Source organism: Coturnix japonica, chromosome 22 (assembly GCF_054131305.1).
Source record: "Coturnix japonica strain WE chromosome 22, WE-NBRP24, whole genome shotgun sequence".
NCBI lineage: Eukaryota > Metazoa > Chordata > Aves > Galliformes > Phasianidae > Coturnix > Coturnix japonica.
The window spans coordinates 1,833,660-1,852,910 of NC_140684.1; the positions used below are offsets into that span (position 1 = coordinate 1,833,660).

The 19,251-nt window shown below is 41.0% G+C and overlaps 2 protein-coding genes across 27 annotated transcripts in view; both read right to left on the reverse strand.

The window, feature by feature from the left end:
- Nucleotides 1-18,736, reverse strand: part of PITPNM3 (PITPNM family member 3) — a 63,248-nt gene extending 44,512 nt beyond the window's left edge. For 4 of the 21 annotated variants that reach the window (XM_085521822.1, XM_015881117.3, XM_085521833.1 and 1 more), the window contains exons 1-4: nt 18,596-18,736; nt 8,222-8,317; nt 7,081-7,188; nt 960-1,007 (exon numbers count right to left, since the gene is read on the reverse strand). In XM_085521822.1, coding sequence (XP_085377948.1) covers nt 960-1,007; nt 7,081-7,188; nt 8,222-8,282 — 217 coding nt within the window. In that variant the 5' untranslated portion in view covers nt 8,283-8,317; nt 18,596-18,736. Of the gene's footprint in view, nt 1-959; nt 1,008-7,080; nt 7,189-8,221; nt 8,318-9,177; nt 9,317-14,896; nt 14,986-18,038; nt 18,241-18,346; nt 18,482-18,595 lie in introns of those variants that run through there. The other 17 variants (XM_085521832.1, XM_085521823.1, XM_085521830.1 and 14 more) reach the window with 12 other exon arrangements.
- KIAA0753 (KIAA0753 ortholog) overlaps nt 9,269-19,251 on the reverse strand; it is a 39,658-nt gene continuing 29,675 nt past the window's right edge. For 4 of the 6 annotated variants that reach the window (XM_085521840.1, XM_085521839.1, XM_085521837.1 and 1 more), the window contains exon 18: nt 14,844-14,983. In XM_085521840.1, coding sequence (XP_085377966.1) covers nt 14,938-14,983 — 46 coding nt within the window. In that variant the 3' untranslated portion in view covers nt 14,844-14,937. Of the gene's footprint in view, nt 9,321-14,843; nt 14,984-19,251 lie in introns of those variants that run through there. The other 2 variants (XM_085521838.1, XR_014936418.1) reach the window with 2 other exon arrangements.

Genomic DNA, 19,251 nt, shown 5'->3' on the forward strand with positions numbered 1-19,251 from the left:
CTGCAAAACACTTTTGCTGTGAAGAAACAGACTTGAAGTTATAGCAGCAACAATTTAAACAAAGAAAAAAAAAACACCAAAACAACAACAACAAAAAAACACACCAGCAAAGATCGAGAAATAAAACCATTGAATCACAATACTACCTTGCACATAGGACTCCACAGAGTACAAAAAGAAAAGTGAAAGCACTGCATATGACAAATTTAATCTAGAACATATTACTATACTCCTAAAGGTAACCCACTTTAGGACAAACTAATGAAAGAATTAAACAATGATCTGCCAGCTAAGACATAAAAGCTCAGTTCAAATTTGTACCTTAGCATGTGCTTCTTCTATATCATATATTATCACATTTCTCTATGCCCTTTTTTTAGCTACGCAGGTGGACTCTAGAGAACAGCTGTATTACAGGGTTAGGCAGGTAATCTATCACTGAATTTCTGGATCTGCAGGATTAGCATAAGAACAAGCTTAATGCAAAGGAGAAAAAACAATAACAAAAAAATCTGGTCATGTGTTTTCCCTGTGGGAACTCCATTTAGCATTTTACAGTAATGCTTTACAGTGCTCAAAATGCCCTCATTTCCTGCTTCAACTAGCTACATACTACATTACTGCGCTGTTTTGCCCTTCTTGCTAAAACAATAAAAAAAAAAAAAAAAAAAAAAAAAAAAAAAAATTAAATGGAATAAACCAGGTTAAACAGAGCATACAGTCTAATACAGCATAATGCACTATTTAATGTACTAGCTCTTACAGGCACTTCTGGGGTACATCTTCATAAACCTCAGTAACAATAAATAAACTAAGCAAACACAGCCTTTGCTCTTTCATACTTCTTCTCAAAGTCACTTTTGAGGAGAGCATGGTAACACTTGCGCTGATCAACACACTATCTCTAGCTGTTGCACAGCACTGAATATAAAGAAAAAAGAAAATAACTTCAGACTCACGTTGCTTTTCCTGTAGAAAGCCAGATGAGCAAAACACAGATTCTTCACCTGCAAAGGGAAAAAAAGACAATATGAAACAGGATTGCTTCACACAAACATCAACTTCTTTCCTTTTTCTAATACATTACAGTAAATAGTTTGCAACTGACCACTATGCTGATTTTGAAAACATCCAGTGGCTTCTGTGGAAAGAGCTTATCAAAGGACACACTGGAGAATTAGTCTCTAGTGAATAAGATTCTAGGGTGCATAACATGGTGTATCTGCTTAACAATTCAGAAGCACTTCAAATAATGGGATGCAAAATACAGCCAATTCTTCACAACCCGTTATTTCACATGGCAAGTACATACATACAATTAATTGACAAAATAAAGCAAGCAACGGCGACAATGAAATTCTAGATTTCCAAAGAAATTAACAGATCACAAAACCATCTGATACTACATTTAAATTCTGAGCTGTGATGGTTTTAAATTTTCAGATGCCACAGTTAGACACCTCATTAAGTCTGTCCTCCAAATGCTTGACACAAAGTTCTTTCAAGCACATAATTAAAATTTAATTTTATCTGTTTTCACAAATATTCACAAAATGTTGTTCATAAGAAGACAAATCCAGAGAAGTATGTTCTTTAGCATCTTCCAGCTACAGGTTCCTAGAATTCGTTCTGGTCTCATTTCCTCCTTCTCCTCACAAGTAAATCTTTCTCCAGCTTCAGGATATGTGACACCGAAATTCACAACGCAGGTCTAAAGCTTTCCTAAATCTCATTATGTTTCTCTTCACAGTCATCCCTCAAGAGGTTCAAGGAGCACAAACCTAGACCGAAGGCAGACCTGCTACATTATAAACTATCTTTCTGATGACACTGAGAACATTTACTGTGATACGACAGGAAAGACTTAAATGCCAAGCCTAATTAATGACACGTGGGCATTCTACTTCATTTGTTTAACCAGTCCTCATAATCTACTGTCTAAAACCATGACATCTACACTACTAAATAGCTTTGAAATTACTTCTAACTTTTCAGGAAAAGTTTAGTTTATGAGGAGACTCACCAGATTCAAAGAACTATTGACTTTATCAAAAGAAAATATGCTGCTGAAATTAAGGCAGCAGGAACTCTATGCTCTAGCAGACTTTAAACTATGCTCTTCACAGGTGTACAGATACGTTCATCATACGTTCATTTCCTCAGAATCTGGGAAAAAGAAAAAAAAAAAACTACTTCTCTAGTCTGGAATTACAATATGATCTGCAATTCTTCCAGTTGCACGTTACTAGCTACTGTGATGCTACAAGCAAACCAACCAAAAAAAGCACGCAGTTTTTTTGAGCAGTGCTGAAAGCAGAACAGAATCCATCTTACTTTTCCACAAAGGACAGCAGATAACAGCAGCAAAAATAAACTTATCTATTCACCACAGAAATTTGCTGCAATTAAATTTTTACAAAGTTTGCCTTAGTGTTACATACTTGCGTGTTATGCTCAATATACATATGCCTATCTTCACAGATCAGCGCTCCTAAGATGCCAAAGAATTGCAGAATGGCTGAGGTGAGATGGGACCTCTAGGTCCATCAGATCTAACCCTCCTAGTGCAAGCAGGGAGGCATAGAGCAAGCTGCCCAGGACCATGTCTGAACATCTCCAAAGACAGAAACTCTACAGTCTACAAACTGCTCCAGTACTCTATCATCCACACAATAAAGAAGCACTTTCTGATATTTAGATGGAATGTTGCATTCCAGTTCGTGCCCACTGCCTCCCATCCTGGCACTGGACACCACTGAAAAGAGCCCAAATATGTCTTCTTTGCAACCTCATAGGGTATTTGTATACCTCGTTTCACTCTCCCCCACAATTACATCACTAATGTGATCAGCACCAGAGGACAGCACAGAGGAACACAGCTGTGTGCCTCAGTACCAGTAAGATACTAGTGTGGCCCTTGTTTGTCTTCCTTCCCACACATCCAGGCTTTCTTCAGCAAGAACCCAGTGAAATTTAACTAATAAAAAAGTCTGATTTTTTATTTATTTATTTATTTTTAAACTATGGCAAATATAACAGCAATGGCAGTTCAGTTAGGCAAAATTTAGAAAGGGGGGAGGGTAGGGGAGGTAATACACTTAAAGACAGCATGATCTAAATGGGACTGACAGCCAGGGAACCTTTAGGCCCAAAGAAACTGATGCAAAATCACCTGCTGATTTCAGCATGTGGATGGGATCTTAACACAGATCCAGAATCTGCAGAGGGACTGCAATAAAGTAAATATGCTACACAGCATGACCCCACTCTCAGGTAAAAACATCTTAGAGGCTAATTTAAGTTTCTTCCATTTTGCACACATTTGCTGAGCTGTATTTTACAACATACAGTATCACAGAAATAAAATGACAACAGTTGTAGAATGCCAGCAGCCTTGTTCTAGTCTGAACTGCTACCACAGATGATTTGCATCTGCTAGAATTGTTAGTAGAATTAAATCTGTTTTTATATGAGCCATCTGATATGTTTTGAATTGCTATTGACTACTGTAATTTCCATCTTTGCTTTCCACTGCTCAATTCACCAAACTAAATTTTACTTGCCATTCTTCATGTTATTAGGCAGTGATAGATGTTACTGCAATAAATTTAATAGCAGCATAAACATGACATTCAGCTATGTACAGACACGCTTTCACTATATGACCTCAGGAAGCCACAAGAGAGAGATCACATGCTACTGGCAGGGAGAATACCCATTTGTTTACAGAGAACCTCGACTGTGGATAAAATCAGGCAAGGCAACCTTCAGGGCCAGAGGCTGAGAACACCAATAAAAGGTGAAAATCATAATGCTGAAAGCACATAAAGATATATGGATTTTTCCATTGTAGTATGCATTTCAATCACTGCACTGTTTCAGGCCTGAAGATGAATGGCAGATGTAGCAAAGGAGAATGAATCAGCAAGTCAGTGAAAGATAAGAGCAGACACACAGCTTGATAAAGTGTGATATTGGTATTAGTGTGCACCCTGTCTTGCACAGAATCTCCTGTACTAATTAGTCTCCTGTACTAATTTAATAGGTCCATATCAACACAGCTTATAATTTCAGATAAGATTTAGTATTCATACTAAAAGGTAAGATGCAGAAGATATATGAGAGGCCATGAAATCATCACTCTGCGAGGCTTCTTTTTAAACACAGAATGTGACAGTTATCTCTAGATAACTATCTGTGTCCACGACAGGGGGACAGCAGGCTCACAGGCCTGAAAAGGAAAAAAAGGGAGGGGAAAGGGTGTAAAGAGAGAAAGGAATAAAAAAACAACATTAGCAATGATCTGAGAAGGAAAGTTAATTTATTAATTATAATAGCAAAAATACAAGTTAACTGGGATTGAAGCTAATAAACCACACAAATGAGAAAGTGAGTGTCCAGAAATGCAGGCCTTTCTCTAAAGCTGAAGGCAGATGGCTGGGGAGAACATGGTTCAGAGACATGTAGCATGAAGAAAGGGGAAGCCTCATGATTTGGGAAGAGTTTTATCTTTCCCTCTAAACAGAAAACAGAAATCGAACAGTGAAAGTCTTCTGGGAGATGGAGCTGTTCTCTTCTGAGACGCAGATACCTGGAAATATCCAAAGGCCGCAGAACTGGAACATCAGTCCTTTTAACTCCCAGTGCACTATGTGATGTTATGATGTGGAGTACTGATGCAAAAGTCATAAAACCACGACATAGAGTTACACAGAAGAGCTGGAGTGGTAGGGAACTGTGGTGCACACCACAGTCTTTGGAGAACAATTAATGGTGAGTTTTAATGAAAGAAGTACACAATTTGTTATTAAAAAAAATAAAATAATCAGTAGGAATTGCATGTCTCAATTCTAGGGAGTGCAGAAAGGGCAGGATTTTAGGGTTTCTGTATACAGATGTAACATAATTTGTCCAACCATAGCACCTCACAGCTCCAAATCACTACCTCACAAATCCACTGGGTGTGAAAATTAATGTTTAGTCTAAGTCAACAATTCAAACAAGTCTCCAAAAGAGAGCAATATTACTATCAGCACTGCTTTCCAGATAATCAGTGCATGAAAAGATGGAAAGATCTCAGTAAACTGGTCTTAGGCAGTGATACCAGGACAGAGCTTTAATGCAGCTGGTATGAAAATTCCCACTTGTGAAAGCTGACTGTGTCCATCTATTTTGCTGGTTACCAGTAAAACAATACCATCAGTCTGCATATGCAGCACGTGAAGCACAGGAAAAGAAGACTTCACAGGCATTTTATGGCTAGTTATGTTTTAATCAACTTAAAAAAACCCACCCAACCAACCAAACAAAAAAAACTGCCTACCTGGGAATTCATCACAATCTATTACATTTTAATTGAATTACCTGGATTTACAGCATGTAACAGTAGCATATATGACAGAATTGACTAAAGGCACTTAAAATGTAAGCAGGGATTATTAAATGAACAGTCACCCTGCCAAAGCTGTATTATAGAAATAATACCTTTGATTGCTTGTTTACATTATATTCAACAATAACTATCACTAACTTCTTTTCACTATTAACACTTGAGCTAAGGCTGAAATACTTGCTTCTCTATCTGAAGATTACTGGTCACAGACATGAGACTACTGAATCAGTAATTCTACTCAGTCTTATTAAGCTATAACAAAAGCACTGTCTAATTACTTGTACTAAAAACACTGCAATAAGCATTTGGCAGATAATTCCATGAAGACAGACACAGATGTGTAGATGTAGGGGAAATCAGGGAATAACAAATGAGTGGGGCTGAGTTTGAAAGCATAAGGTGGCAAGGAAAAGGAAGAAATGCATATCACTGCTTCATCTGCTACAAAATCTCACATATTTATCAGGCATGCAAGATAGTTCACAGTGAGCCATTTAGAAAACTAAGTCATATTTGATGCAATACCATATTAATTTTTCTTACTACTCTTTTTTCTCTTGCAGAGAAAATGGTATGCTACTTTACATCCAGTAATTCTTCCAAACTGCCATTTGGAGTCAGAGACACAACAAAGTTGCCAAGTAACATAAGAGAAAACTTGGTATCACAGTGGAGAACAAAAATAAAAAAGAAATCTTCCCAAATTACCTACTTAACAATTGTAAACATATTGTCTGGATTGGCATTTACTTGTCATCTAAGTACTAGCAAATAAAACATTCCAATGGTAGATAATCAAAAACTTTCTGAATCAGATAAATATTACTTCTCATTAATCCTTATACTGAAATACATGGGCTCATAGTTATTTTCAGGATTGACTATGTGTAACAAATCAGTATAGGAAAGCCTGCAAAAAAGGATCTTGAAATGCACAAATCCATCAAATTCTTTAAAAAAAAAGATTAACAGCAAGCATCATTATACACAAATTCTCTCACCACAGATGGGAAAGTAAGTTAGGTTCACCCATCTTCAACCCAAACCATTCTATGGTTCTATGATTCCCTGTAAATTCACTGAGGTAATTTTCATTTCTAAATGACAAGGTAATTTAGGAGACAAAGAAACATTTAAAAGGAGTTGCTTCTGCCTTAGGTCCTAGACCCTTACTGGTGCATCAGCATTCACTTCTCACTCATATCAGTGGTGCACTACTACCTAAATGTTATGCTAAAGCTGTCTGAAAACATTCTTAAGGTATGTCTCCTTGAAATTTTTTGATAATGATTTGTTAACTTCAAAAGAAGCATTCAGAGTGTTTAAGTAACAGACAGAGACTTACTCTATGTAGAAAAATAAACCAATGATAATGACAAAAAGGTCTTTAATATACCTTGATCACAGGAAACACAGAAAACAAGGCTACCATCTTGTGGTTGTTGAGCTTTGAATCTAAAACAGCCCCACTGAAGTCAATACATTTATGATGCTACTTGGCTTATCAGAGAAGTAGTTTCTTTCTGGAATAGATCACTAATACATTTTACAGCCCTAAAACATTTTAACACGTTTATGTAAATCCTTAAACAATGTGATATTATAAATTTTATTTCTGTTGAGTATTTACATGTCCAGCACTGAATTGCTTAACTTTAAGTAGATATGTAAGGCAAGCTGAACAGTACCTTGATTTTCTTCCAGCTTCCCAATTGTTTCTATCTGCTCAACAAGGTCATTAGAGTTCCACTGGCTCATGCCAATGAGAATAGCACTTTTTCCTTCCACCACCTCTTCTGCATGAGGAAAAAGGAAAACAGAATAAATGGCAGTGATGAACATGAGAACACCACAAAGGACTAAAACTAGTAACTGTGAGAAAAATAAGCATCTTAAGTTAGCATAGGCAAGACTCTCCAGAGAAGCTTCCTGCTTACTGATATATCCTGAAGTGTACCTATGCACTACATAAATTTTGTGCAGGAAAACCAAAGAGGAGGGGATTGTTTGACTATTTGCTCTTAACTTGAGCAGGTTACTTAAAAATAAAACTGGGAATAAACAACTGAAGTGTTTACTATCAGCTTAGTAGTTAGAATTCCTTTCCCTTTCCCCACTCCAGGTAAGCACTGAAGATCAAAACAACCCTAAAACTGACATCTTTGTTTTCTCCTAACAGCTGAAAAAAAATTTCACACAACCTACAGCCCTGCCCAACTCACAATTCTCCTTTCTCAGTTTCTAAAAACTGAAAATACTTGCAGTACTACAATATCAACTTGTGTTTTTTTTTCTATGAAACAGACATACAGATTATATTCTCACATTCATTCAAGGAATGAAATCAGCTGTACTATAATCAAAATAGTCCACAACAGGCCAACTATATGAGCTTCCCAGAACACGAATAAGAACTTTTTTCCAGATATACGGGGAGTCTTGGTCAACATAGTAGTACTTACATATATATTGGTGGTTCAACATTCATTTCAGCCTGAAAATGGAGCTCTGTTCTATAATTATAAGCATTTTTAAGTTTATTATATACCACAATTTTAACAAGTAATTAAAAGTAATCCTATTCCAGACAGGCCTGAAGTGAAAGATGCAGCAGAATATGCTCCATACTGTTTTGATGCCAGATGCAGTTCATGGCTTCTCATTCATCCACACCAGTACTTCACCCATCTCTGATATACTTGGGCCTGTGCAAAAATCATACCCCAGTCTGGTGAGAACAAAGTTGTCAGTCCATTCCAAAATGAGCTTACTCACTTGTGGCAAATCTGGCAAAAGAATAGGGAGAGTAAAACAAAATTTTGCACTGACCTCGAGCATCAAAGAACTCATCATCAGAGCTCTCCACAGAGTCTTTGAGGATGTTCTGCATGTGCCACTGATCACCAATGAATCTGCGTAGGCCAGCTGGAAATACAGAGAGAATGACATTAACCCAAAGGAATGCTCACTTCTGTGCCAGACTTAAAAAGGAAAAGTACAGTAATAAACACTGGTCATGATGTATCGAGAGGATCCTTTTGGTCAGGGCACCTAATCTCAAAAGGATTCTTAAGATGGCATTAAAATTACACTTCTCACTTTCACTTAAGAAAAATTATTAAAACAAGGTTTTGGTTAAAGATGAGCCTGCATCACTTTCAGTTAATGATGAGCCTGCATCACTTTCAGTTAATGTAGTGACTTGCAAGATAAATTCCAGCATATGCATCTCACCAGGCTGTTCAACACTCAGACAGTACAATATTTGGTTCCTAGACCTCAAGCAACATTTCCCCAGAACATGGCAGTGGTTCCTGTCCAAATTATACTTCACTTCTGAGAGAAATGGCATCCTATTTGGCTCACATGTTTACAGACAAACTAATGAATACTCATTCATTCAAACTTATTCATAGAATTTTCAAATCAGAGAGCTTTGTTTTGACAGAGACCTGTGCTTATATTCATAGCTTGTCATTACAAGACAAGAGGGCAAATCCCCATCAGAACAGGTACAATACCAAATATACTGACAGTAGTTCCAAGGGGTTACACATAACTCAGGGTAATTTTTAACTAGAAAACCAGCACTACATAATTACATCAGTCCTTCTTAAATCTACAGCAACATATATGTTGCCTTACATTGACAATAAACGCACCCCAAAACACTGGTGAAGCAGGAATTGAATCCACCTTAATAACAGAGGCAGAGCCAGACTCCTCACAGCAGCACTGGGCAAGGACAGGAGACACTGGGCATAAGTAAAGTGAAAGTTTCATACCAGCTTTAGGGAAAAACGTTTTCCACAGAAGAACATTCATTGAAGCAGCTCTTCAGAATTGTGCAATCTTCATTTTTTGGAGTTTTCAAGGCCCAGATGGATAAAGTCATGTACAACCTGGTCTGCTCCCATAGCTAGCTGCACTGTTTGGGAAGTCACAGGCACAAAGAGGCACTATGATCAATGCTGTATTCCTATATTAAATGTTTAAACACAGCTACAAATGACTGGAGTGATGCATTCTGCCCCCTGCATAGGAAACTTAGCCATCATCTCCACTGATGATGCTCTCATCACCTCCAAGCACAAGATTAAAAAAAAAATCCCTTCAGACCTGTAGAGTCACTTTTCTATTCTTCTCACTGACCAGCTTACAAACAAAATGTCTTTATCCACTGGCTGACCACAGCCTTGCACAAATGCACAGCATTCCTCAAGCAAAGAGATGAAAAACAAGAAGAAAGGAATGGATGCACCGAGTACTTAGGTGACCCTGTTACATAACAAACCACTGCAGATCCCTGCAGAGTCAGAAACTTGAAAGATAAATAAAAGAAAAAGAACAATTTACATGTAGTTCAGATGAAGGGGGACAAGCTCATGTTCAATTATGGGCTCTGTTGTAAACTTAAGAGGGCAAGGTACTTGCAGCAGGATTCTATACTGCCAGGCAAGAGCACACAAACTCAGGATGTCAGTGATTGTGGACAGCAAACACAGCACTTTCAAATAGTAGCCATGTCTCTGCAGTACTTAGTAGTGAGACAAGGAGATGACTTGACTGCGTCTCCACTCTGTCACCTTCTTTTACTGGTCTCTTTCCCTAGGAAGCCAATACTGTCTGGTGGGTGTTCAGATCTATCAGAATCAGATTAAAACCTGCTTTGCAGCCTCTGCAGTTGGCCATAGTACACTACTATCAGCTTTACAATAAGGATGAAATGTATTGCAAAAATTCTGGCTATCCAAAAAGCCCTTGGCAGCATCAGCTTTATTATATCTCACTAGGAATGCTTCTAGATTTAGAAATAAAACATAGACACAGCTGGCAGCACAAGTCTGCATATGCTAGCTGCAGCAGTTCTTCATATTCACATTAATTTGCTGGCTGGACTGCGAGACACTGCCCTAGTACAATAGTCTTATCAAGTCTGCTTCATTCTGTGCCAACAGCTTAGCATTCGCCACCTCTGTAGGACTCTATTATCATTCCCTGATTATATTAGACACTGCCATTGCCTGGGGTCACTGATTTCATTTACAGCATCAACTGCTGCATATTTTATAATTTAATTTCAGAGAAGGATCTTAGATTTACTCCAAAATACAGTCTACCTCCCTGGTGATGACATTTAATGCTTCTAAGTATTTCTCTTTAAATACTAGACTTGCTGACTGGTTCCCAGCAGACAGATTTCAGTATTTTCTGAAAGCAGGGCAGCAATTAACATTTAATTTCACTTGATCAGTGTTAGAAATATCCTCAATAATTTTTGGTCAGGACGGTATCTCTGATAAAAGCAGATTTTATACAAGATTGCAATGGCGGGCGCCCTGATAGCAGAAACACACCTAATGACATGATATTACAGTTTTTATACCTTGTCTTCCATGTTTTCACCTCCCGTTTCCCCTTTGGTTGGGTATTCCATGTTACAGTTTTACCCAAGGTTTGCATTTGTTAATTACAATCTGAAACCTGTTAATTCATGTGCTATCTTGTGCCAGTCAGTTGCCATCCTGCTGTTTTTGTTTCCAAGATGTCTCGGTACTTTTATTGTATTGATATATGGATTCCCTTCAAAGCTTCTTCCATTCTGTCCCAGAAACAAAGAGTTAAACAAAGAGTCCGGGGGGGGGGGGTTAATTCCAGACCTTCCCAATATGTCTTCAGGCACATCCTTAGGTATGTCACAATTTGTATATATTACAATGTTTACAACAAAACGTTTTAGTTTATACAGGTATATTGTTAATTATTTTAACTTCTCCTCTTTGGATCCTTTATTACTCAGGTCTTATTTGTCCAGCACCAAAAATCAGTAGTTTTATTTCAGACAGCTGGACAGTCAGGAGCTGCAGTCTTTGTACTCATGATTTCTACCTAATAACTACAAATTGCTTCACTTATATACTGAGACCTTGAAATAAAATATTCTCATCTTGTTCTAAATGCAGAAACAACATTTGATTCCCACAATCAGTACTGCTGTTTCAGAGAGTGGTAACGAAAGCTATCCAGAAAAGCAATCCCTATAATAGAAACCCACATTCCTAACTTGCAGGTCATTCACACGAGTGAGCTAGAAGTACACGCACTAATTTCCAGAGGCTGCTGGAGACAATGTACCAGACTGGCAGTGAGGACACAAGCAGAATACTTTCTCACAACACAGTCCACAGAGATGCACTTTCCTCCTAAGAGAAGCAGAAGCAAACTTTCCTATCTAAACTGCTTTCTTTTGTATAGTACTGCTGGTTCCTACACTCACCTGTTTTGCAGACAGCTGAGTGTGGGTTTGCACTGAGCAGAGCCATCTTCAGCACTGAACAGAAATGTTGAATTTTCTAGCTTTGTTCCTGTATGGCTCCAACTTAGGCAAAGACCCTTAAAATAAATAAGTCTAACCACCTAACACTGCACCACTAAACCATGTCACTTAGTGTCACATGCACACAACTCCTATATACCTTTAAAGATGGCAACTCCACACTTCCTTGCGTAGTCTGATGACTAACCACCCTTCCAGTTAAGAAACTCTTCCTGATATATATTACCTAAAACTCTATTGAAAATTAATTTAGACAAATTTAGGTTCAACAGGAAGTAGGATTTATTATGAATCCATGGTAAACCATGAGTTAAGATTCTGTGATTTTTACAGTGCAACTTGAGGTCATCTCCTCACACCTAAGTGAGCCCTGGTACTCCACTGAGCCAGCTATTGGACAAACAAATAAGAAGCTTCTCATCTCAACTGCACTCAACTACAATCATTTCATTATAAAACTGGGTGGTTAAATTGTAGTTTCAACAGATTTGCAGCCCTAGTGTCACGGGTTACCTAGGTTTACCTGGGCCCGTGACAGGGGCCACCGCCCCAGAAATGAAGGGATAGAGGGGAATGGACAAAAACAGTGACAGCAATCTAAGGAGGAAATTTATTTTACTAAATATGATATTGGAATACAAGATAACACAATATAGTACAATATAATTGAGGCTAATAAATCAAACAAGAGAGAGAAAGAGAGAGAGGGAAAGAGAGAGAGAAAATCCCCGAAAACCGGGAGGCCTACTGTTAACTCTAGGCGATAGGGCTGGAGTGCAGAGACGACTGAGCTGGAACGCAGAGAGCGAGAGAACAAGAAGAAGGCGTTCCAGCCTGGAAGTGAGATTATATATGTCCTTCTCCGGTGAGTCATCTCTGGCCACGACGTCCTCTGGGATATGTAGTTCTCCTCTGAGAGCTGAGTACTCGGGACGCTGCCATTCCACGGAACTGGAGCATGAACCTTCCACACTTCCACATACCTTCAATCACACTTCCACATACCCTCAACCACACTTCCACATACCCTTAATTACACTTCCACATACCCTCAATTACACTTTCACATACCCTCTATTACACTTTCACATACCATCAAAACAGTTTGTCCCATTCAAACACCTTTAATACCATATAACTTTCCCTCAGCAATCCGTATCGTTCAGTTATAAACTTACTTTCTCTTTAACCCTTTTTCCTTTGTACATGATTCCACTATTATACCCTCAATTAATGATTCATACTGCACATGATGTTATGATGTAGAATATTAATAGCAACAGCACAAAACCATGACACCTAGGTCAAGTGTTGACTACAATCTTGCCAGCTCTGATCTGAATGCTTAATTTTATGCAGGTATTTCATCCCGCTGACATCAGTAGAAACTTTTGTGTATGAAACTAAGCAGCTGTTAATGCACCGCTGGAATTAGGACTATGAGATTATAAACATTTGGATATCAAAAATCAAATAGTTGAAACCAGTCTGCAGGAAGTTCTGAAATTTCTGAAAAGATTTTCACTCACTGATCAGGGAATTTCTCCCTCTTCCCTCCACTCATCGAAACAGATTCTTCTCTAACTTGACCACTTCCCCACATTATTATAACAGCCCTGATGTTCAAAACTCATTAATTTCCAAGTATCCTAAGTATCATTCAATAACTCCACATGTACTACTACCAGTACCAAAATCAATATTTCAAGATTATTTGATAAGGAAAAAAGAAAGATTAAATGTGCATCAAATGAGGGGAAAAAAACAAACAAACAAACACAAGAACTTATTCAGCCCAGTGACAGGCATTAGTTCTGAATTATAATAAACCAATATCAAACACAGTGTACCTCAGGTCTCTAGATGCAATACATCTAGAGGTGGAATGTTTGTATAGAGAGCACACTTCTGCAAAAAGTGAAGAATATTTGCCTGTGGAAATGATGTCCTACAACAGGCAGCACATCTGATGAAAATGCAGGGCTTCTGGACCAATCCATTTGAGAAATCATTGAAAAAATGCACTGGAAGTAACCCTAGCTCCGCTGTCAAACCAAAGCCATGTCACCTTTTCTCACTGGCTCTCCTTCTCCCCAGCTTCAATAGGCCATTATAACCAACAGCAGCTGAAAATGAAAACCTTGACTTGCATCATCACTGCTTATTACAGCAGAACTTCACCGGCAGGGTCAGCACAAGCTCTTAGTGAGTGGGCTTTCCTTTAAAACTAACTCAGTACAGTTCACATCAGTGTCACGGTCATAAATTGCATCAAGCTTTGAAGCATGCAGAGCAGTCCGCAACATTTTTTGCTTGATAATAAACACTTGCTGATCAAATGTAAACACAAGCAAAGGCCACAGGCAGGTGAACATTAAAGTAGTGCTCTTGGATATTACTATCACAACAACAGAGCTATATTCTCTTAACTACTGAAAACTCAGTATATTCATAAATCACTGAAGACTGAACTAATCTCAAAACAAATTAATCAAAAATTGACTTAATTGCACAGATTAAAGCCTTTCTGTTTACCAAAATTTGTTTCAGAATTGTGTCCTCTTTGAATTCAGGAAAGGTTTTTCTAATAAAACTAAAAAGCACAAATCATTGGACAAGAAATGATGGGTAGAAAGACCTTTGTTGTCGCATAATACTTCTTTCTGTTCTGCTGGTTTCAGATGCATCTTTCCTACCCTCTACGTGACTAAAGTGAGCTACCCACAATGTTACCTAAGAACTGCAGAGCCAAAATTACGCACTGCTATGTTATAGTTATGCTTTATTTCTTCTACAGAAAACACAAAACTGAAGGTGCATTTTAAAATACACAAATTTTAACTACTGGACATACTTCTTGGACTTAAAAGACTCCGACAAAAAAAAGGGGGAGATGCTGACACTCCCTCATATTAATCCACAGCAAAAACTGATGCTATAAGTAAGTAGCACACATGGTGAGAAGCAGTAGGGGAGACTGAGAGGAGCAAGAGGCCTGAGAAGAGAGCACACAGAGCCAAAGGAAGAAAGACAGTCAGTCCAGATAGGGAATCCATGGGACAGCAAGGAACTAAAACAGGAGTGGCAGATTGAGCTGGTGAAGTACGTAAATAAGCAGGGCAAGGGGAGCAAAGGGAAGAGGAAATAAGGGGCAGGGGGCCTCCTACCAGTCTAGCTGACTGCTTCTTGCAAGGGATATGATCCTGTTTCATTCCGCCAGCCAGGCACAGCATTCACTTGATTCTGTGGTTGACCTGTAAAGCCAGCAGAAATGTTCAAAAAATTTAAAACAACGAAGGGTTTTCCACTTCTTTGGCTCCCAGAACTTGGCTGCAGAAGAGCTGGGGAAGCCTGGTAGCCAGCAAAAAAAAAAAAAAAAGAAAAAAAAAATGAAGAGGAAATGCATCAAATTTCTCTTACTGTTGTCAGCAAGGCACCAGATCTAAGTATACTTTGTGTTCATGGACTTGCAGTTCTCCAATTACCTGCTAAAACCTGCATACACTTAAAGTCTTGAGAAAGGAAGACTTCTAAGTACTGCTGGCACTTCAGAAAGAGGACACATGGGCGGGGGGTTTAGTCAGGAAGAATTAAACAGTGAACAGAAATGGGAGCTCTAACTACAAGAATTAGGAGAAAGCTTCTGGTTTAATAGGCAGTGAGATAAAAGACAAGAAGTCAGAAGCATGTTTGCATGAGAAAACGATATTAAACAAAGTTAGTCTTGAAAGAAGAATCAAACAAGCAGGGGCCTACAGAAAGCAAAGTTGTTACGTTTATCAGAGAAGCTGAAGCCCAGAGAACAAGTGTTAACATAATCACTTAAGAGCAGACCTGGGCAGGCAGAAGCAGAGTGCTAAGATTCAGTTTCTAGCAGGTGGGAAAGGGGCTGGCAAGCACAGAGAGAAAAGAACTCAGAGGTGAAGAAAAGCATTAAGGGATGAATAAAGTAATCAATTTTCTAACATGCAGGTTGGAACAAGAAACAGAAGAAAAGCATAACAAAGACAGTAAGTCAGACGGACACAAGACCTCCCTTTATTCTCACTGTGGTCGAACCTGTACCAAAATAAAAATGAAAACAAAGAGCCCAGTTGATTCAGCCACAGACAGAGTTAAAGACAGAAATTTCACACACACAGAAAAGGAGGTTCCGTTGCTATGAAGTAAAAGAGCCAACTGGAGAACAATCCAGACAACTCTATGGGCAGAAATACCCAATATTATCAACTATTCTCACCCATCTCCTCACTCTGTGCCTTTCCAGTAACAGAACTTCAGCAACTAAATGTCCCTTGTTACCTACTCTGCACATCCTTCAACTGACAGCTCTGCAACAGATGGCATGGATAGGTATATGTATGCCTGGCTCACTGAGAACAGAAAAAGAAACAAGAAACTACGTTATGCGGTCCTTTGAGCCCTTATTTTAAGGTACCAGAGACATTTTCAGTCATGCACCTTATGGAATTACCAGTGAAATGGGGAAATAGAGAGACGTGGTTGAAAATCGTGGTTCAGAGTCCAAATCCTAAACTAAGCTTTCCTGTAAATACAGTACATCTTTCAGAGCTGTTTCTTGATGTGTTGGATGCCAGTGCTTCAGAGCAGAAATTAACTTCACCCTCTTTCTCATCAGCATCACCACCTCCTCCAGACTCACTCTCCAAAACAAGGAACATATGAATATTCTCTAACCTTTTCCTGCAACAACTGTAGGTGGACTGCCTGCATCACATCTGAAAGGCTCTACTTTCACAGCGCAGACATTTTTGCATTCTGTGAAATATCTGGTGCTTTTGAGTCACTGCTGTTACAAAAATGAAATAGAAGATGAAGAACGGATACCACACCACCCACAGGGACATGTCAGGTAGATCTGCAGCTGCCACTATATGCTCTGCAGTTTACCATCCTGCATGTGCCTAAGCATTTCTTTGCAAGGACTTTATTCCAGTTGCTTAAGATCTGGTGGATATGTAAAGCTGACCACCTCTGAAAGCCCTTCATAAGCACATGTGACATTTGAAAATGATCAAGCAACAGATGTAACAGCCACTAGAGTAATGGTGATTCTCTGTGACCAAATAATAGTGGCTGAAAGGCATGGAAAGCACAAGCACAACATCACATTTATGTATTTGTGCATATTCCAGCTTACGTACAAACCCAGCAGACTCAATTTATAAAAGCAGTAGATTTGCCCTGCTGCTAACCAAGATACATTTAATTTATTAAAGATGAAAATCACTGACAGTATAAAGCTGGCATCAAAAGTCACATTTTACCTACCGAAATGTATGGAATCAATTAATCATGCAGAAGAGAATATCTACCCTTGGAAATTTGCATGCAAAGTTGTGCATGATCAAGCATGCTATGTCTGCAGAATAGAATACCAAAGTCCCACTGAATGTGAAAACACCACCTCCTTATCTTCCTATCAAAGTTAAAATGTCAGCAAACGAATGCCCCAAAAATCAACGTGACATTTTCCGTTTTTACTAATCCTCAATTTACCAAAGAATAAAACCAACTATCTAGCTCTACACCCATTTTTTTGGCCTTTTCTCTAGTGACTGATGCTCTCGTGCTCTTGAGTGCTATTTCATAGGGTTGCCACCAATCCACGTCTATCCAGGGGCAGAGGGGAATCCTGTTTGGAAGGAAGCACTTCGTTTTAGCTGTAATACTACCAAACTGATGTAAGGATACACAGCAGGTAACAGTGCTGGCAGTGAACACCAAGTTTTACATGCCAACCAACAGGCATTCAGTCATGGCACAGTTTGGCCATCACCACCCAAAGCAACGGGCTCTGCGTGCAACCTCGAAGAAATCTACCACTCCAAGGGAGAGGTTTCTCATTGTTCACGCATACCAACTATGTGCCGCCTGGTACAGAGGCACCACTGCCTCCAAGCTTTCTGGCCTGAACCCTGGAGTGCTAATTTCCTCCAAATAGTACAGTTTCTGGGTAAGGAAATACAGAAACGCGTGAACCTACAAGATAAAGGATGGGTTGCTGCTGCCTTCCTTCTGAGCAGGTACTACCTGACAAGCACGCCTTTACTGTTCGTAGAGGAGACCGCGATTCTGCGACCTGCACCATTTCTGCCAGGTCTCGCAGCGCCGCGCATCAGTTCCACCGGGCCACCTCGCTCCCCAGCCCTGGGAGCTCCTTGGCGGACCCCGAGACGTCCCCGCAGCCCCACACGGCACCCCGCGACTGTCGGCACAGGCGCCGAAGGCAGCGCGGGCCTCGCTCGAAGGAACGCACTGCAACCCCTCAAGGGATTCTGCGCTTACCTTTCGGAGCCTCGCATCGAGCGTGGGCGCGCCTCGCCTCCAGCTCCACCTCAGGGCTGCGCAGCCCCGCCGCGCCATCCCCGCGATCCACCACACACTCACCAGGGCGTGGAGCTTTCGCCATCTCGGTGCTACCCGCTCCGGGCCGAGCCGGGGCCGGCCGCGTCAGCTGCTCGCCCGCGAGGCCCTCCAGGCACGCCAGCACCCCGCGCCCCACCGCCCCATCTGCTCGCGGCGAACGCTCCGCACCGCCCCATCACGCCGCGCAGCCCCCGCCGTTTAAGGCACACAGAGCGGCTCCCACGCACCATGGGGCCGAGCCCAGGCGGCGCGGGCCGCGGCTGCTCGGAATCGGCGCGGAGACGGCCGTGCGCAAGGATCGATCACGCCAGCTCGCCCGGAGGGGCCTCCCCCGGAGCCGGGCCGCCGCTGGAGACGGGGGGAGGCCTCGCGCTTCTGGCAGCGCCCATGTTCGCAGAGGAAGCCCGCGAGGCGCGCGGCCCACCCGCCCGTCCCGCCCGGTGTCCGGAGCGCGGTTCCCGGCCTTCGCGGCGCACCTCAGAGAAGGGAGAAGCGGCGGGAGCCGTTCCGCGCCGCCCTGCGCCCAACGTCCCGCTGCGCAGCGCCGGGGGCTCGCCCTGCACGCGGCTCCTCAGTGCTGCAGCGCTGCCTGCGCAGCTCCTGTCAGCAGCATCTCTTCGCCTGTTGCCCAGCCCTGCACGGCTGAACTGCTGCAAGGCACTGCCTTGCAAGTCAGCGCCGTGCTGGCAAGCTGAACTAGGGAACATTCAGGGCTTGTTTCTTCTCCCTTCGCGACCCTCGCTAGAGGCATTTCTCTAACGCTTCCGAGGGGAAAACAGCAGTCAGCTCCTTCCCAGCTCCTAAGAACTGGGAGAAAGTCAGCATAAGAAGTAGATGCCTGACTTGCAGGAACAGTGGGAGGAGATGGGCAGAAAAACTCTGAGGGGTTGTATTTAGTTACAGCATGTCAGTCAGTACACCACCAAATAAAGATCAGTAAATAAGTTCTGCCCAAGGACGTGTACAGTATAAGAGCCAAGCAAACACAACACAACAGGGACCTAAAGCAACTTAAGAGGCTTTCCACCTGTTGGTTGGTTGGTTGGTACAGTCGCAGAATCACCCAGGTTGGAAGGGACCTCAAGGATCATGAAGCTCCAGCTGGGGGCCCTCCCCCCAGCCTGGCAGGGCC